Source organism: Choloepus didactylus, chromosome 13 (genome assembly GCF_015220235.1).
Source record: "Choloepus didactylus isolate mChoDid1 chromosome 13, mChoDid1.pri, whole genome shotgun sequence".
Lineage (NCBI taxonomy): Eukaryota > Metazoa > Chordata > Mammalia > Pilosa > Megalonychidae > Choloepus > Choloepus didactylus.
This window is the reverse complement of record NC_051319.1, coordinates 1,901,535-1,918,682: the sequence shown is the minus strand read 5'-3', so window position 1 is coordinate 1,918,682 and position 17,148 is coordinate 1,901,535. Positions and strand designations below refer to the sequence as shown.

Below are 17,148 nucleotides of genomic sequence, written 5' to 3'. Positions count from 1 at the left end.
GTCCTCTAGGACACAAGTCGTTGTTCAGCTTCCTCTAATCTTGTATTATGAGTATCCAGAGTGTTTTTAATTTGGCCAACAGTTTCTTTTATTTCCAGAAGATCTTCTATTTATTTATTCTTGCAATTTCTTCCCTATGCTCTTCTGGGGTCTTCTTTATGTCCTTTATGTCCTGTGCCATGTTCTTCTTCATGTCTTTTGTATCCTGTGCCATGCTCTCGTTCTTTGATTGTAATTCTTTGGTTAATTGCGCCAAGTACCATGTCTCTTCTGATCATTTGATTTGGGTGTTTGGGATTGGGTTCTTCGTATCGTCTGGTTTTATCATATGCTTTAAGATTCTCTGTTGTTTTTGGCTTCTTGGCATTTGCTTTGCTTGATACGGTTCTTTCAAGTTATAAAAAATACCAATCTTATTTTTCAGATCTACAACTTGGTGGTGTACACTTTCTCTAACTAACCAGCAGACAGCGTCTGCGAGTCACCTATTCCCCTCAAGTCAGTTCTCCTCAACTTTTTCTTTGTGGTGTGTGGGGAAATGATTCTTATGGGGTTCAATAGGTGAACTCAGTTTGGGTATGTTGTTGGTGCTGTCCGCCCTGAATGTGGGGAGTGTGTCTGGGTGGTTAGGGAGGCAGGGCAGCTTTAATAATCAAACCTCCCAAGTGTTCCCGGAGATTCAAGGCTGTTGCAAGAGTCTAAGCTTTCATTTCAGTTTTGCCCCAGATTTTCTCTGCTGCTGACCCACGAGTCCCTGGCATTGATGTAGCATCCCTGGGGTTTCTGAGCGTGCCCCCTTCTCAGCTGTGATCTTCCAGGACCTGTGCTGAGGGAAGGCTGTGCTACGTCACAAGTGCTGCCATCCCTCAAGGGAAGCCCCAGGCCACCGGGTCGTGCAGGGGCGCTCCCAGGCTGATGCAAAGATGGCTGAATGGGGTGTCTTAACCCCACTCCCCCTTTTCACACAGCTCCACCTTCCCAGGTCCGGGACAACTAGCTGTGTGTGCACCCAAGGCCACTGTCCACAGCCGATATTGTGGTGTGTTCGCGGTGCCGTGGGATACACTCCCCATCACACTGGGTTTCCTGGGCAGCTCTGGGCTGTGGGTCCGGCCCTGGGCAGGAGTGTCTCCAGCCCGCCAGGGAGCCGGCTGCAAGCAGCACGGTTTCTTTCTCCTTTTGGCTCTCCCCTCTGCCCCCTGGCCCTGAGGGAATTAGCAGCAGTCTATCCTCCACGCCAGACACTGAGAGGTTGGCACAGCCCGCTCCTGCCGTGCTTCACTGTGCGGTTCTCGCCGTTGTAACTGCAGTCGCTCCTGGGTTTTTTTTTTTTTTTTAAAACAACTAGTCAGTTTCCAAATGCCAGCCTGCAGTTTCCCCACACCACAGCGTGGCCACGGGACTTTCAGCCAGCTTACTCACTCGTTTCAGAATGCAGACTCCCGGTTTCACCAAGTGCATGGTCCCCGTGGTTTTAGCAGACCTTGTCCAGCTGGTGCATCGCTGGAATTGGTGTTCTGGGTCACTTTCTGGTTTTTATCTAGTATTTTTCATGGAGGTGTTTTTTTTTTGCTCTGTTTCACCTAGCCGCCATCTTAGGTTCTGACTTAATGTACTCTTAATTTAAGAAACTATGTATACAGTCTTGAATTTCAGCTTACTAAAATAGGATAGCTTCTATTTAACAACATAAGCTTTTGTTTCCCTGACAAAATATTCTAACCTTTTATTACATTCATGTTCCAAAATTGTTTACAGCCTTAAGTTTCTCACTGTTTTGTTCATGATGTAAGTAAACAAGTTTGATTACATGCAGAGAGTTTTACTACATTAATACATGATTTAGAGTTCAAGATCAAATACCATAAGCGGAGAATCCTTTAAATGTGCCTTATGAAAAGGAGTAGCTTTATTTTTCAATGGCAACAAAACCAAACCAAACCAACAAAAGGAACTTTTGGCTTAGAATGAGAAAAATTATTAGTCTACTTAATTAGAAGTTAACTGAGTAATCAACAACCTAAGAAACGAAACCAATTCTGATCTGCTGTCTAGTAACAAACTTTTCTTTGTGTGTATCAACAAGCACACATACATACCACTACAGTCAAAATACAATGATTTTGAAAATGATTAGAAAAGCTCATCCGACATTGTGTTAGAAAATACCAGTTTACAGGAATACTAACCCAAATATTTTACACATTTTTTCTGTTGACTGAGGACCTAGAAAAAAAGCTGGGGGTAATTATTATGAAAATTCTAAATTTCTAAGAAACAACTATCTTCTAGATTGGCATCAGCAAACCAGAAAACCAGCTGGCCTGTTTTTTTAATACATCTATGTTTTTTCATTTACAATTGTCTATGCCCTTTTTTTATACCACAGTTGCAGAGTTGAGCAGTTACTATAGACACGATACAGCCCACAAAGTGTAAATTATTTTCTTTCTAGCTTTTATGGAAAACGTTTGCTGACCTCTGTTCTAGATGCTTGCTTGATAAAAATGGTCTTAAGTGTAGAACTTTTGGAGAACAAAGTTCAATAGTCATCTAACATGGAACAAAATGAGAGGTACAGGAAATACACAAATGTTCATTTAGCATATAACTCATAAGATAAAATCAGAAGATCCTTTTTAAAACAAATATTTAATATTTTAAAGAAATCAGTTTTACAGGAAAGAAATAAATAATACATACTTATTTTTGCCGTTAAATTGATCATTTAACAAAGCTGACAAAAATATAGAAAGCAGTTCGAAGAAACTAAATGGAAAACATAACATTGGAAATTTTCTTCAGCTTTCCACTTTAATGGCCGAAGATACCACACAGACTTGTGCAATGTCATCATATTCGTATGTTCTCTTTAGGAAAGTGTCTGTCAGTCTTAAGCCGGAAACACTCTATTGAGAGAAAATATAGACATATGTTACATGATTATGGGTTAACAGTCCCCAATTATTGAAATTATTCAAAAGAGCATACTTGCAGTCCCTGTACTGAAGACAGCAGAGTAAGGGCAAGGCAGAGAGAGGAACTTGGATGTAGCTTTCCAAGCTGTCTTCCTGAAACGCCACACCAGTGGATGGAATTGGTATTGCACATCTCCAAAACAAGATCCATAGTCCTTTCACTGCTGGACGAATCAGAAAAATAGGAATAAATCTTGTTTCTTTCACAAAGAGGTATTGTGAGATTTCTTCCATTATTGCTAATGAACTTGTTTTCTGGGTCTTCAGGGGAATAAAAATCAGATATAGTTCTGAAAACCTATTATACCATTTTTATTTCACTTAAGATAGAATCAGGAAAATGAAAGGAGATGGCCTCTTTCTGGAACTTAAAATGGCATTAGACTAATCTGCCTGACTGGATGTTGGCCTTGTGGTTCCAATATTGAAACTGGCTCCCTGGTGCTGATCTGTTAAGAACTTTGCCATCTCTCTGGAGGGCTTGCAAACATTGTGTCTAATCTTGCTGCTAGGCATTCTTCCTATTTGTGTTAGGAACTCTTCAGGAAGCAAAAAGGGAAACTGAGTCTGACCCAGTATCTCTGACATGTAATCTATCTTCCCTTACTATTATATTCAGCTAATGTGAAAATGAACAAGATTCTTAAGAAGTAAATACTATTCATGTTTGTTCACTGTATTATTTAACAGGAAAAGACTGCTTTGCTTATAACTGGTACCACCAGTTCATCCTAAACATTTATTAAAGTTAAAAAAAATTAATGAAAGCTTATGCACATTGTATTTTAAAAAATAATCTTGGCTTATAATGAAAAAGTCTCTTAGTCTACCACCATAACTACTTTCAACTTTTTTTCCCTCATGGTTGGTTCTATATTTTTGAATATTTATTTTAATTTTTAATTTATTTTTAGACATACTGACTTTATATTTAGTCAATGTATATACACCTCCATCTCCCCATCAGGCATTTGAAATGATCACTATTTGCCAGAGAACAGGTTAGATGAACTACATTAGTTTTTCATTATATTTCACAAGAATGCAGTAATATTATGGGTGTTATGTGCTTGTGGGTCTGTGAGGAAACTGAAGATCTAAGAAACAAGTCCTTTTTAGAAAACTCTTATCTGAACCACCAAAAGTTAGTGAGCACTAAGAAACTGAATTTATTTTTTACAGCACTTTTGTCAGTTGATGAATAACTGATTTGCTATGCCTCAAAAAACCCCAAAATAAACTGTATAAGCACAGGGTCTTTACCCTGTATGTGGGTTGTTGTTTACTGAGCTCCTATGATCTGGTAGGCACTGCATATACAAAGCTGGGTAGGACACGATTCTTTTCCTTGACCAATTCACAGCTAATGAGGAAGAGACCAATTATTATAATAATGTATGTAGTACTGCTAAAAAGCTATCGTAAAATTTGCCATGACAGAGAAAAGAATTATTGGGCTTGGGAGGTCTAGAAAGCTTCATAGAAGAAACCGGTATTTCTATAATTTTGAAGGATGACTATTTCCTAGCTCCCTAATATCAAAAAGTTGGAATGGATTTGGGATTAAAGAGGTTTATATATTCTGAATATGGGGTTGGGATTCATCACTGCAATATTATCAAAGTGCTCCAACTAATAATACATACCAAGGAGTAACAAATGTAGTAGAACTGGGATTTAATCGTCGGTTTTTCTGACTTCAAAGATCTGTGCCCTTTGCCTCCCAATAGGTACATTATGTTCTCTATTTATTAGAAAATCTCTATTTTACAATTAATGATTATCCATCATATTAAATTCATACCTAATTTCTGGTTTCTTAATACTAAAGATACCACTTAAGTACAAGTATGCCTCAGAAAATCCATCTTATTACTTTAAATCTATAATGTATCTTCCCAAAAGAATCCCCTAGTTTGTACATTAGTAATCTGAACTGTGAAGAAAGTATAAACAATGAAAAGCGTATGGACTTGATAGTCAAATACACTTGGATTCAACTTCTGGCCCCATCTTTACTAATTCTGTGAGCTCAAATAAATCACTTAATCTCTCTCAGTCGGATTTCTCCTACATAAAATGTGAACAATTAATAATCACCTCATAAAGTGTGATGTATGAATGAAATACAGAAAGTGCCTAAAACATAGGACCTCAAAAATATTTAATATACTACTGCCAAATGAAGAACTTGGTATTATTCAACATCAACACCAAAGAAGGCTACATGCCAACAAGAACCTTAAAAGGAGACAGTGTATGTAAAAGCTTTTAAATTGTCTTTTAGGTAGGTGAGGAGGAAAGGGTATCTATCCACAAATACTGACATTACCTGCAGTTTGTTATTTTACAGGTAATATGAAAAGGTTCTTCTAGGTTTACGGTATCTGGGATTGCCTCCAAAGATAATCTAACATCTCCATAACCTGGAGCCTAAAAAAAAACAACACAGTTAATATGTTTATATTACAGAATCTTTTTGTTTTAATGAAAGCAGCAAACCAGCATATTTGCTCAATAGTTGTTGGGTCGCCAAGCTTAAGTTCTGAGAAAACATTCATCCTGTTTCCTCATTCACTGTTTTCTCATTCTGTCTTCTTGTGCTGCTACTATCTGAGGCACAGCATTGCAGACCCTATTTGTTTTTGCTATAACTACTACATATGCAGTAGATGAATCTCATAGGTAAATAGATAGTAAAGAAATTTCATGGGTCTGACCTTAAAGGGATGCTTTCTAGAGATACTGTAAATTCTACACACATAACTCTAAATAGACAAGGTTATTGCCTAAACAAAAGATGGAAAACACTTTGAAATGAGCTGTATTATATCTCTTCACAAGACACACGGGCAGGGACCATAGAAACATCAGATAGGCTTAAAATGTGCCATAGCAGGACAATAGCTAATTGGTATATTTAAAAATAGGCCCCATGACTGTCTTTTTAAAAGAAATTATTTGAAATTACTCCAAATAACGGCTATGTAATGAATGAATATCTTTCCTTTTGTAAAATTATTACCTCAAACAGTGAAAGGAAAGTAAATTTTAGAATATATCAGTATAGGTAATACCCAACATAAAGGGAGAGCCCTGTGGCATGTTTTCATTAGCACAAGAAAAGACTCCCAGAACAGAAATTAGGTAAAATGTCCAACCAAGGTTTCCAAGATAACTATCATGGGAGTCACCTTCATTCTGCCTCAAATTTTTAACATCTTTAAAAAGGTATGAACTGAGTAGATGAAATGTACTAAGTCCAAGAGTTTCAGGATATTACAAACAAGAAAAATTTACTGTTAAGTCAGATGGGTAGTGAACATTAATTAATGTAGGAGGGACAACTGATAAGCAGTTATTTTCATCTGTTGTTAAAACAACATGTATTAAGGATTAATTAACATTTGAACACTTCTGATTCATCTCAATATCAGTTTTCTACCCAGAGATAGAAAATATTGACCTGTTATCTCTTATTCTCTAGTAATATTAATGATTTTTACTGGCAGATCTAGGAAAATTTAAGTTCTAACCGCCTTCTCACCTCAATGCCAAAACACCCACCAAACTTCCCTTCCAGACTTACCATTCTTTGAAGTTGGCTGGTCTGTAACCTTCCTCTTTCACCCAGATTTGTTTTCCATACTATATCCAATTTTCCAATTACAGTTACTCCCTTAATGATGCCTGCCTTTTCTGCAAACTCTTTCTTGGGCTTTAGGCAGTATAAGTACTGGCGTGTATCCATTGGTTGCAAATAGGCTCTTGATCCAAATGTAGACGCACTGAGAGGGGAAGAGATAGAGATGGAAAAAAGATTTAGCATATTTTAAAAGAGAAATGATGGCTGTGATTATTCCTTTAGGACAAGAATTGTATGATTTATCATTTAAAGATCAAGACTAGAAGAGATCAGTGGGTTTCAACACAAATGAAAAGGACTTGTACTACAGAGGGTTTATTTTTCTTTAATTATTTTCATCTGATTGATGTGTTATTTATATAGAATAAACTGCATATGACTTGGAACATCTTCAGGTTCTTTATAATAGAATGAAATGTATAACCTAAAATACTGGACATGCATGAAGTAAATGAAAAATGTAATAGAAACAAGAACCTGAAGTATCCTGTCCCTTTTCTCTAAAATTGTCAAATAAAATAGTTTAGAATTAAAAAGAGACATTCCATTCTGAAATAAACAATCATTTTCAAAATGAAATAAGAGAAAAGAGGTCACAGATTAGGAGAAGAAGGGAAAATTGTTTTCCTCAGTGGGTGTTGGGGGTGAGTGATGTGGAGGCTACAGACTTTTCTGTATCTGTCCACCATAATAAGATAAAAGGAAACGTTTATTCTTATTTAAGAAAATGAGGTACTACTTTCCTCAGCTATTACCTTATCCATATTAATCTCAAACATATATCTATTTATTCTTCCTCTTGTAAATTACTTATCAAAAGACATGACTGCTTTTCATGAAAAAAATTAAACCATTTGTCCCTATGCCGAATCCTTTTATTGTTGGAAAGTATTTCTTTTTAAGATTCACTCTCACTCTTACCCTTTCTAACTTCTCCACTATTCTTTACCATGATTCAGTTTCATCATTTGCAGGATAGTTTCTGTATTTATCTCACTGAATTTTTGTTAGAACTGGAAGAACAAGTACTTTGAATAGTAAAATAAAAAATGCAAGGGGCTAGAATCCTTATTTTTTTTTTTAATGGATAAGTGAAGCACTGATGTAGTATTGTTGAGATAAAAAATCTAAATCACCCAAGAGTAATGGATGTTAGAAAAGCTCGTATATTTTAAAAACAAGAACAGTTTGTAATCCATATTTACCATTCTCCAGCTTGGTCCACAGAATTTAGTTCTGCTACATTGTACATTATAGATGGCTCCAATGAAACCTTCTCCATAAACATGGGTGAGGTTGTAATATTCTGAATCTGGGCTTCGAGAAATACTTCATCAGTCTGAGGATATGAAAAAAACAACCACCAAAGTGTGATGGTACCTTAAGTATTTAACTTAATAACAATATTTGATCTATATGAAGAAAAAATATTAACCACAAATGTGATTAGTTCATGCCTGCAAATCAAAGTTATCATAATTAATGCAAGAAAAGAAATCTTCATCCCAACATAATTAACAGGAGCAGAGTCAAATGTTAGTCAACTGATACCTTGCCAAACAATGGATGGGGGATAATTGTAATGTATTTTGTATTAACATTCTAAAAATATGTATGTAACTGAAATTGCATTTACAAACATCCTAAATCTTTTCATGTCATTAAAAAGTTAAAATGCACTTTAGTATGAAGAATTTACCCATGAACCTATGATTTTAGCAATATGTTATAATGCAAGATATTTAGGTCTTTATTAAAATATTTCCACATAACACAACTTCAATTGTGGTCATATACTTCAATTAATACTGTATAGGGACCACTAGTACTGCGAATAATCATTTTATAATCTTGTAGGATTTAATTAAGGCAATTTGTAAATGGTCACCAGTGAGTCTTGGTTCATTTTAAATGTATATTTACAGCTAGGAGAAGAATATGTGAATTCTACAATGTTAGAGCTTTTAAATGAAGCAAAAGGTAATTTGTAGCCTTAGTAACAGATGAGAAAACTGATATTATTGAGCAATATTTCAGTCATCATGTGTTATGTACTTAATTTTATATACATTTTTTATTCCCTGATTATTGACACTAAAGGTCTTTATTTTTCTGCTATTTTGTTATTTTCTTTAATTGAAGGATAACAGACTAACTTGGTTCATACTTGAAACAAACCTATATCAAAGCTGATATATTAAGAGTATGGAAGAATTATTTTGTTCAAAATTTCCTAATAATAAATATACAGAAATATAAAAAACTTGGCATTTATGAAGTTTTGTAATAAAAAGTCAGAATAATAGAAATCATTTGCAAAAATGAAATGATGAAGTTATAATTTAATGAACTATTATTGAAAATAAAAGATTCTTTAGTCCCTGGCACATGTGCTCAAATGAAAATAGAAATATAATGATTTATCAGCATAAAAGGATGCAGCATTTAAGGGCATTATTCTGTTACCTTTTTTTTAAAAAATAAGTATCTCCCATCAATCCATTGCTTTTTAAAAATTAATCACAGACCCACATTTCAGTTGTCTGCATAAGTTTAGGAAGAGTTTAGACAAATGAAAGAAAAACAAGCAGCATAATGGAAAATCAAGTTAGTCTGAACAGTTAGTATAAAGTAATTTTACATCTGAAAAATTAATACAAGAATTCAGCAAGGCAACTGATGATGTTATTAAGTGTGAAATGTGATATAAAAAATGTTCCTTATTTTATGTGGAAATTGGAAAATATAATTTTAGCCAATTTGGGAAATTTTAATTTTCTTCTGTTTACTGTTATTGTCAAAAAGCTCATCTTTACCAGATTCAGACTTAACATTGAAAAGTGCTATGCATTTGAAGATGGATTTTAATTACACAGTCTATTCAAAGAATTGAAGGATGGTAGAATATTTTATAGCAAGGTGGTGAAAATCTCAAGGCTATTTTAAACAAGGTTAACGTGCCTCTTTCAAAAAAACATGTGAAGGAGAAATACTAATATGAGAATATAATTGTTTCAATGACAATTTACCTTTAATCTAATTTAATCTAATTTTTTTCCCACAGAATAAGACAATTTAACCTTTAATCTAATTTTTTCCCACAGAATAAGACAATCAATATAATATATATAGCTTTCTGAAGCCACATAGGGGATATTCACAACTAACTTTGTTTTTCCACTATGTTTTATAGAGAGATTAATTAGGCAGACAGTCAATAAGTGGTGAGTAAAAAAGCATAGAAATTTATAATAAAAATCAAATTACCACAGAACTGAGGTCACTCTAATGGAAAAATAAAAAAGAAAAATTAGAAAAATCAGAGTTAAATATTAAAGAAAAAGAATAACTTTAAAATAAAATGCATTTCTGCATTTTTTTGTTCTTTACTAAACAAGACAGCATTAGTACACAAGAAAGTAAACAGAAAGCAACACGGATATATGACAAATCATTTTCCTAAAAAGGTGAAACTGTTAAGGTTAAATGACAATGATACAGAGAACACTACAGCTGAATATTTTAACAGGAACAAATATATTTAAGGATACATTTTAGGGGAGAGAGGTATCTCAGGCTTTTACAGTTCAGTGACTCTTTAACCCACATTGTAATTTTTCACAAATCATTTTGTAGGATATACACCATCCACCACATTCAGAATAGATGTATCCTATACAGCTTCTCCTAAGCTTATCTAATAATGGAATTCTTTTCCAAGGAGCATCGTGGGTGATTATAGTTCTATGGATCATACTTTGGGAAATGCTGGGCACGGCCACTTCAGATGTTCTATGTTTATCCTCTTCATGTTAAAGATTTCATAGTTAGTCTTCTTTTTCATATATATTTTTAAAGCTACTTATATTTATCAAGGTTTATCTCAAATGTTACCTCCTTTGTAAAATGTATAGCTGGAAATAGTCTTTCACCTATGTTCCCAATGTATACTGCTTATACTTCGTTATTATTTTTTTGAGTTATATTGTAATTATGTCAATGACTTACATTAGCTCTAAGTTCTTTGATATTGAGAAGATGTCCAGATTATATTTGTTTCTCTTCAGTACCTGGCATGGGGCTCTGTCCCTAGCAGGTGACCGAATGTTTGCATCCTTGCTTCTAATATTACCAATCTTCTTGCAAGGCTTTCCTATCTTGGAAAACTACAACAAAGTTTCTCATGAAATTTCTCTTCTCTTAGGTGATTCGCCTCTTATTAGAAACAGCCCCAAAAGCTTATGTTTGAGGCAAATGTGTGGCTAATAATATAATCTTCGTGTAAGGACTACAGCACAGAATAATAAGCTTCACCTCCTATGCTAGTGTGGTTTACTGACTCCTATAGTCTATCTGCAAGTCCTGGTTGGGGTCAACAGAATCTGCCTTGTGCTACTGGCTGAAGAGTATTTGTATGCTTAGTGGGTAATATAAAATATCTTACAGATACATGCCCATTTATTCACTCGTGGTTTCTAAAAAGACGTCTATTTTCAGAAGTTCAAAATTTTACCTAAAATATTTTCCTCAAGTGTGCTGGCAAAGTTTAAAGATTATGTCTAATTTTCTAACTAACAATTAAATTGTTACTATGATTATAAAAACAGAGTATTATTATGTAAATGAAAAGAGAATGAAAGAGAATATGAATTAATGAAAATCAGTTACTTGGTAGTGTGGTATAATTGTGGGGTTTCCTTTTGTGGGCATGTGACTGCTATATTATTTATGGAATAACCAGGAATAAAAAATAGTTTACAAATCTGAATATCAGTGTTGTAAAACTACTTAACAAGTATCTTAATGTACCACATTTTCAATAAAAAAAATCTAAAATAGCTGAATATGTGCCTTTTTAGGAGGCAATTATAGAAGTAATACCCACCTCTAGCCTGATTTGTTTTTAATTTTCTAACATATCTATTCTAACAAAATAGTTGATATTCTCCCCTCATACTATGAATGAAAACTTTTCTAGCACAGATAGACTATTTGAAATTCACAAAGTTGAATGGCTATACTCTAATTAATTAACCATATACCAATAGCAAAAAACATGAAACAAATTATGTAGTATCCCAACTCCCTTCCCCCAAAAAAGAAATGTCAACTCTTAAAATATCTACTTCTCTTCTTAAAGAGACTGTTCCTCCCATCAAATATGATGTTCTTTACTATTACTCAATATTCCAGGTGTATCTGTAACCTTGCTTGGAATGCCCTCTCTGTTCTGACACATGTCTATTTCCAACATCCACTCCTTCTAGTCTCCACTCCAGTTTGCCTCCTCTTCCACCAAGCTTGTTCAGACTTTTCCAAGTCTTTTTTCTATTCCTAGAATTCCTGTAGCATACCTTGTTATATCATTCTCTTTAGATTTATTATCAAATTTGTCATATGACTGCAAATTTCTGAACGACATCAGGGTTTAGACTAATAGAGATATAATATTCAGTCCAAAATACTGTATTTAGATATCTTTGAATTCACCACTGTGGTAAGAAATACATCATTTTGGGGTGGGGGTGAGGGGGCTAGAGGTCATGAAAAGATATGGTTTCTCTGAAGCTCTATAAGTCAAGATAAAATAGAATACTGTAAAAGAAATCCAATCAATAAAATTCTTCTCTTATGGCAAATTCTATTTTTATCTCTTTTTGTTAGGAGAGGAGATAGTTTATCTTCTATTCTGAAAGTCACTTCTTTCTCTATTTTTTTCTAAAGCTGTTTCTCCCAAGTATATTTTCAAGCCATTCACCAAACTCATCAACCTACTTCCAACTTCCCAGGGCAAGGAATTTAATGTGCTGAGCTTTACTTGTCAATATTTTTCCATGTGAATATTAAATCTACTTTGTAAGGTTAGATCTACTTTTTTATAATATATAGAACACTATAAATGGATTGTCATTGTTCTTAAACAATAGCAACAACCATTAAATGGAATTACAGAGCAATCATTTAATGAAGTGGGGGAAGCCTCACAAAATTAACTCAGAAAAAAAAATCTTGATTCCATGTAGGCTGAAAACAGCAGATTAAGAGCTGTACACTTGAAATTACTTTTAAAGAAAACATTTAATTGTGGTAACATATATACAACATAAAATTTCTCATTTTAACCACTTTTCAAGTATATAGTTCAGTGGTGTTAATTACATTCACAATGTTGTGCTACCATCACCACCATCCATTCATTACCAAAGCTTTTCCATCACCCTACTCAGAAATTCTGTACCAATTAAGCACTAAGTTCTCAGAAACTATTCACTTTTGATTGAACTTTATACTCATTTTTCACAAAGAATACAGTCATATCAGCAATTTACTTCAATGTAATATATCAGATTTTTAGTAAATTAAGACCTTAATGTTTAATTCCTAAAAATCCCAGGAATACCCAATACTTACTTCTGCATTGTAAAATTTGGTTTTCACATCCAATGGTTTGAGAACCTGGTTGAAAAAAGCATATCAATGAGAGGAGATTCTTATCCTTTGAACATTTTATTTTTGCTTATTTTAAATCACAAGGCCTAAAGTCATCAAACCCATTTTCCAATTTTAATTTTAAAAGACTTTTCTAATGGGTATGCAACACTTGGAAAAAAAAAAAAAATCCAAATGTAGTTTCCAAATGCATCATTTCTTGACTGGGTGATGGTTACACAGTGTTCACTTCATAATATTTTGGTAAAGTGAACATATATTTTATGTATTTTCTATATGTATGTTATATTTCACAAAAAATGTTTACAAAAAAAGCAAATGAGCCTCCTTTCATTTTCTTTTAGAAGGCATGCAAAAATCTTAAACAACTGATTGCTGCAACAAAGCAATTGCAAATATTTTTCCTACTGAAAGTGCTTTTTCTTCCATTTACAGAGGAATAAAAAAAAAAAAAAACAGATCTAGATTTATATTTACATAGATACATATGGCATTTCCTATCTCCACTCCCCTCCCACTGCTCCCCTCTCCCTTCTAGCCCCATACAGATACAAATGTATTAAACCAGTGGGTTTTCACCATTTTTGGATCATGGACTTTGAAAATTCCAAGTAAGTACAAAATTCTACCTACCATTCCAGTAATACATGAAGTCTCTGAAGAAGTTTGGTTCACTCACCGCAAGTCAATAATCTCTCCTTTAAATAGTTCTTTAGAAATTGATAATATTTATACTCATTTTAGCTGAACTTGACACTCATTCATCTCTTGTCTATATTCTTGTATGTTTTATCAAATCATGAAAAAAACAATTATTTCCTTTGGATAAAAGTCTTCCAGTTTCATTACAAAAAACATTACATTAGCAACGATATTTTGCTCTTTTATTTAACTTAATTTAGGCTAACTTTATATTGCTAGTAATATGACAAATTCAAAAGGATTGAGCTATTTGCTTTATTTGGTGTTTGTTTTCATTGCAGATAAACAGGAATAACTATACAGTTCTGGGGGTGGCGTGAGGTGGGTAGGTGTTTAAAAACCATTTAAAAACTGGTGACCATTTTCATATTCAATACCTGAAATTTGAAGAACTTTCTAAAATACATTTTTTCTCCACTTTGAGTTGTATAACTCACTGCACACACCAAGCTGAAATAGAAAGATGTCTTAATGATTTGTAATCATTTTCAATTTTATTGCTTAACAATAAATGTAACATACCTCAATATTACCCACAGAGTTGAAAAACCCTTACACCAGTGATGTGAAAACGTAGCCAAATGAAGCTAAAGCATGTTAAAAAAAGTTCCAGCAGATGTAGAGCTAACGACATGAAAAAGAAAGCTCTGATTAGTAAAATGAAAGACACAATTTTGGAGCAGGAAGCCAGGACATTTTCCTTGGAAAGGTGAAATATATTAAAAAATAAATCCCAGAATAACCAAAATAAAAATAAAAAATAAAATTATAGTAACTAGAAAAAGATACACACAAATTTATTTTTTTTTAGATGGGGAAAAACTTAACATAAATACAATGAAAAGGAAAAGACTATTAGATTAGTTTACATAAAAATTTAAAAATAAAAATAAGTAAAAAACACTAAAACAAAATAGCAGACAATAAACTGGGATAAAATACTTCTAATATATGATGAGAAAATGGTTAGATTCTTAATACACAGAGTTCTTATAAATTGAAAAGCATTAATATCTCACTTAAAATATGAGCAAAGGAATACATAGATAAATCACAGTACTGTAACTACCTAACAAAAATGTGAAAATTTCCAGCCTCCCAATTAATCAAAGCAAATTAAAACAATAGATAAGATTTTTCCATCTATCAAGATTTGGCAAAAATTCCCTATAAGTGGTATCAGGGTTGGTGAAGGTCTGTAGAAACTGATCTTTCTTACTCTATTTGTTATAAGGAATTTGGAAAACATACCTTTAGCAAAAGAGCCTTAAAAAATACTTACATGTTCCCAAGGTAAACCTACTTCAAGCAATCTATCATGAAGGACTATTAAGCATTTTGTATATAAAGGTGTTCAACACTGTGTCATTTATACTAGTGAAAAAATGGAAACAACTGAAGCATCCAGCATTAGGGAAAACGAAGTGTATCAACCAAATGATTGTACAAGATGCAGCTGTTTAAAAACTGTTTTTCAAATAATATTTGCTGATGGATGAAAATATTCACAGTGAATTGAAAAAGACAAACACTTGTAATAAATCAAATTTTGTAAAATGTTAAATTATTTATATACATTTGCTTATATATATGCACATAAAATGACTATAAAGAATATGTTAATATTTTAACAGTGGCTTTACTAGGTGGTGATATAAAAATTTAATTTCTCCATTATACTTGTGTCCAATACTAAGCTAGGTACTAGAGATAAAGAGTTGATCAAAATACAACATTTGTCCTCAAAGTGCTCACGGTGGGAAGCACTGTAAGCACAGTACAGGTTGGAAATTAGATCCGTAATTGAGTTCTATGCCATCATTTACTAGGTATTAATTCCACATGAGTCTCATATTTTATAAAGCAGGGATTTTACACATTTAATAGCATTTCAATAAATTTACCTTCAACAAATACTGACTACTGTTCTCTCCTAGATCCTGGGGATATATCTTACTTTATCCACCTCCACAGCTTAATGGTATGGAATATTGGGATTCTAAATAATTGTTAAGTATGAAAGACATAAAAAATAAGTTGTAGGTGCTATGGAATACACAAAAGTTTAATCCAGTCTAGGTAGGCAGGAAAGACTCCTTGAGGAAGTTATACTAAAACTGAGATATGAAGAAAAAATGGAAGTTAACTAAGCAAAATGATGAAAGCATTTCTTTGTAAGGGGAAAACAAATTTCAAGGCATGAAGTTCTGAGGTAAAAGAAGTCCAATATGACTACAGTGTAGAGAGGGAATGGATGAGTGACCAAAAAAGTGAGAACTAGAATGGTTGGTAAGCATTAGGTTATGGACAGCTTTGTAAAAGCTATGCTAAAGTCAGAATTTTCTCTAAGAGCAGTGGAGGTCATTGAAGAGCTAAGTGGCTTACCAAGATCACATTAATAAATGGTGGAGGAAAAATTTGACTCCAAAGCTCAAATCAAAAACAATATATATTAAAAAGTGCCTACAACAGAGGTTTTCACCAAAATGACTGAATAAATAAAAGCAAATCTATAATTTAATGGGTACAGACAAAGAAGAGAAGCAAAAATGGATACAAAAGTAGAGATGGAGAGGAGGGGTGTTATGGTTTGCTAAAGCTGATGAAATGCAATATAACAGAAATGCATGGGCTTTTAACAATCAGGGATTTATTAGCTTACAGTTCTAAAGCTGTGAAAATGTCCCAATTAAGGCATCAATAGGGCAATATCTTTGATATTTTAATTTCTCAAGGTAAACCCTAAAATATATCTTTTTACTTCAAGTTATTGCAATGGATTTGTTCTTTCACTTTATAAAATGAGGTGCTAAAAATAGTTAAGTTCATTTAATATGTTATGAGTTGCATGAGAAGTGTTTAAGAAATATAAAAATTACAGCGATTTTCTAACATTCTGTTGTTTAAATTTATATTAATAAAATATTGTTCATATAAACATTTAGACTATATAAAATTTCTAAAAATGGTGTTCTCATTGTCCATGTTATATCCTAATATTAATCTGCATGTTAGACAACAGTATAATGCTATTAATAGTTTTAATTATTTTAAAGATACTATATGTCACAAAAACAATCAACCTTCTTTATCAGTTGCATTATTTTTCCTAGTAAAAATATGAAAGAAAACCAATAGAAAAACTTTCGCTATAGTCTGTGGTTAATAACCTAGAGATAAGTCACTGACAAATGTTTTGTTTCTGGAAATAGCTTCATTTGGAAGATGCTCATAAAAAAATCAAAGCCCAGACTGTAAGCTCTTACAACAGTCACATTTATTCCTGAGCTTCACTTGCTACTTCTAATTTCTAAAATGCTTTGCTCTTTATGTATAACCTAGTAGCTCCCTGGAACTTTGAGTATCTGGGCA

General features: G+C 33.2%; 1 protein-coding gene across 5 annotated transcripts in view; it reads right to left on the bottom strand.

Annotated features, from left to right (window-relative positions):
• Positions 1 to 2,633: 2,633 nt before the first annotated feature.
• The window catches only part of TRAPPC13 (trafficking protein particle complex 13), a 71,873-nt gene continuing 57,358 nt past the window's right edge, over positions 2,634 to 17,148 (bottom strand). For 2 of the 5 annotated variants that reach the window (XM_037801054.1, XM_037801059.1), the window contains 8 exons: positions 14,154 to 14,226; positions 13,036 to 13,080; positions 9,892 to 9,909; positions 7,830 to 7,963; positions 6,568 to 6,766; positions 5,311 to 5,411; positions 2,992 to 3,142; positions 2,634 to 2,909 (listed from right to left, as the gene is read on the bottom strand). In XM_037801054.1, coding sequence (XP_037656982.1) covers positions 2,802 to 2,909; positions 2,992 to 3,142; positions 5,311 to 5,411; positions 6,568 to 6,766; positions 7,830 to 7,963; positions 9,892 to 9,909; positions 13,036 to 13,080; positions 14,154 to 14,226 — 829 coding nt within the window. In that variant the 3' untranslated portion in view covers positions 2,634 to 2,801. The remainder of the gene's footprint in view (positions 2,910 to 2,991; positions 3,143 to 5,310; positions 5,412 to 6,567; positions 6,767 to 7,829; positions 7,964 to 9,891; positions 9,910 to 13,035; positions 13,081 to 14,153; positions 14,227 to 17,148) is intronic. The other 3 variants (XM_037801055.1, XM_037801056.1, XM_037801058.1) reach the window with 3 other exon arrangements.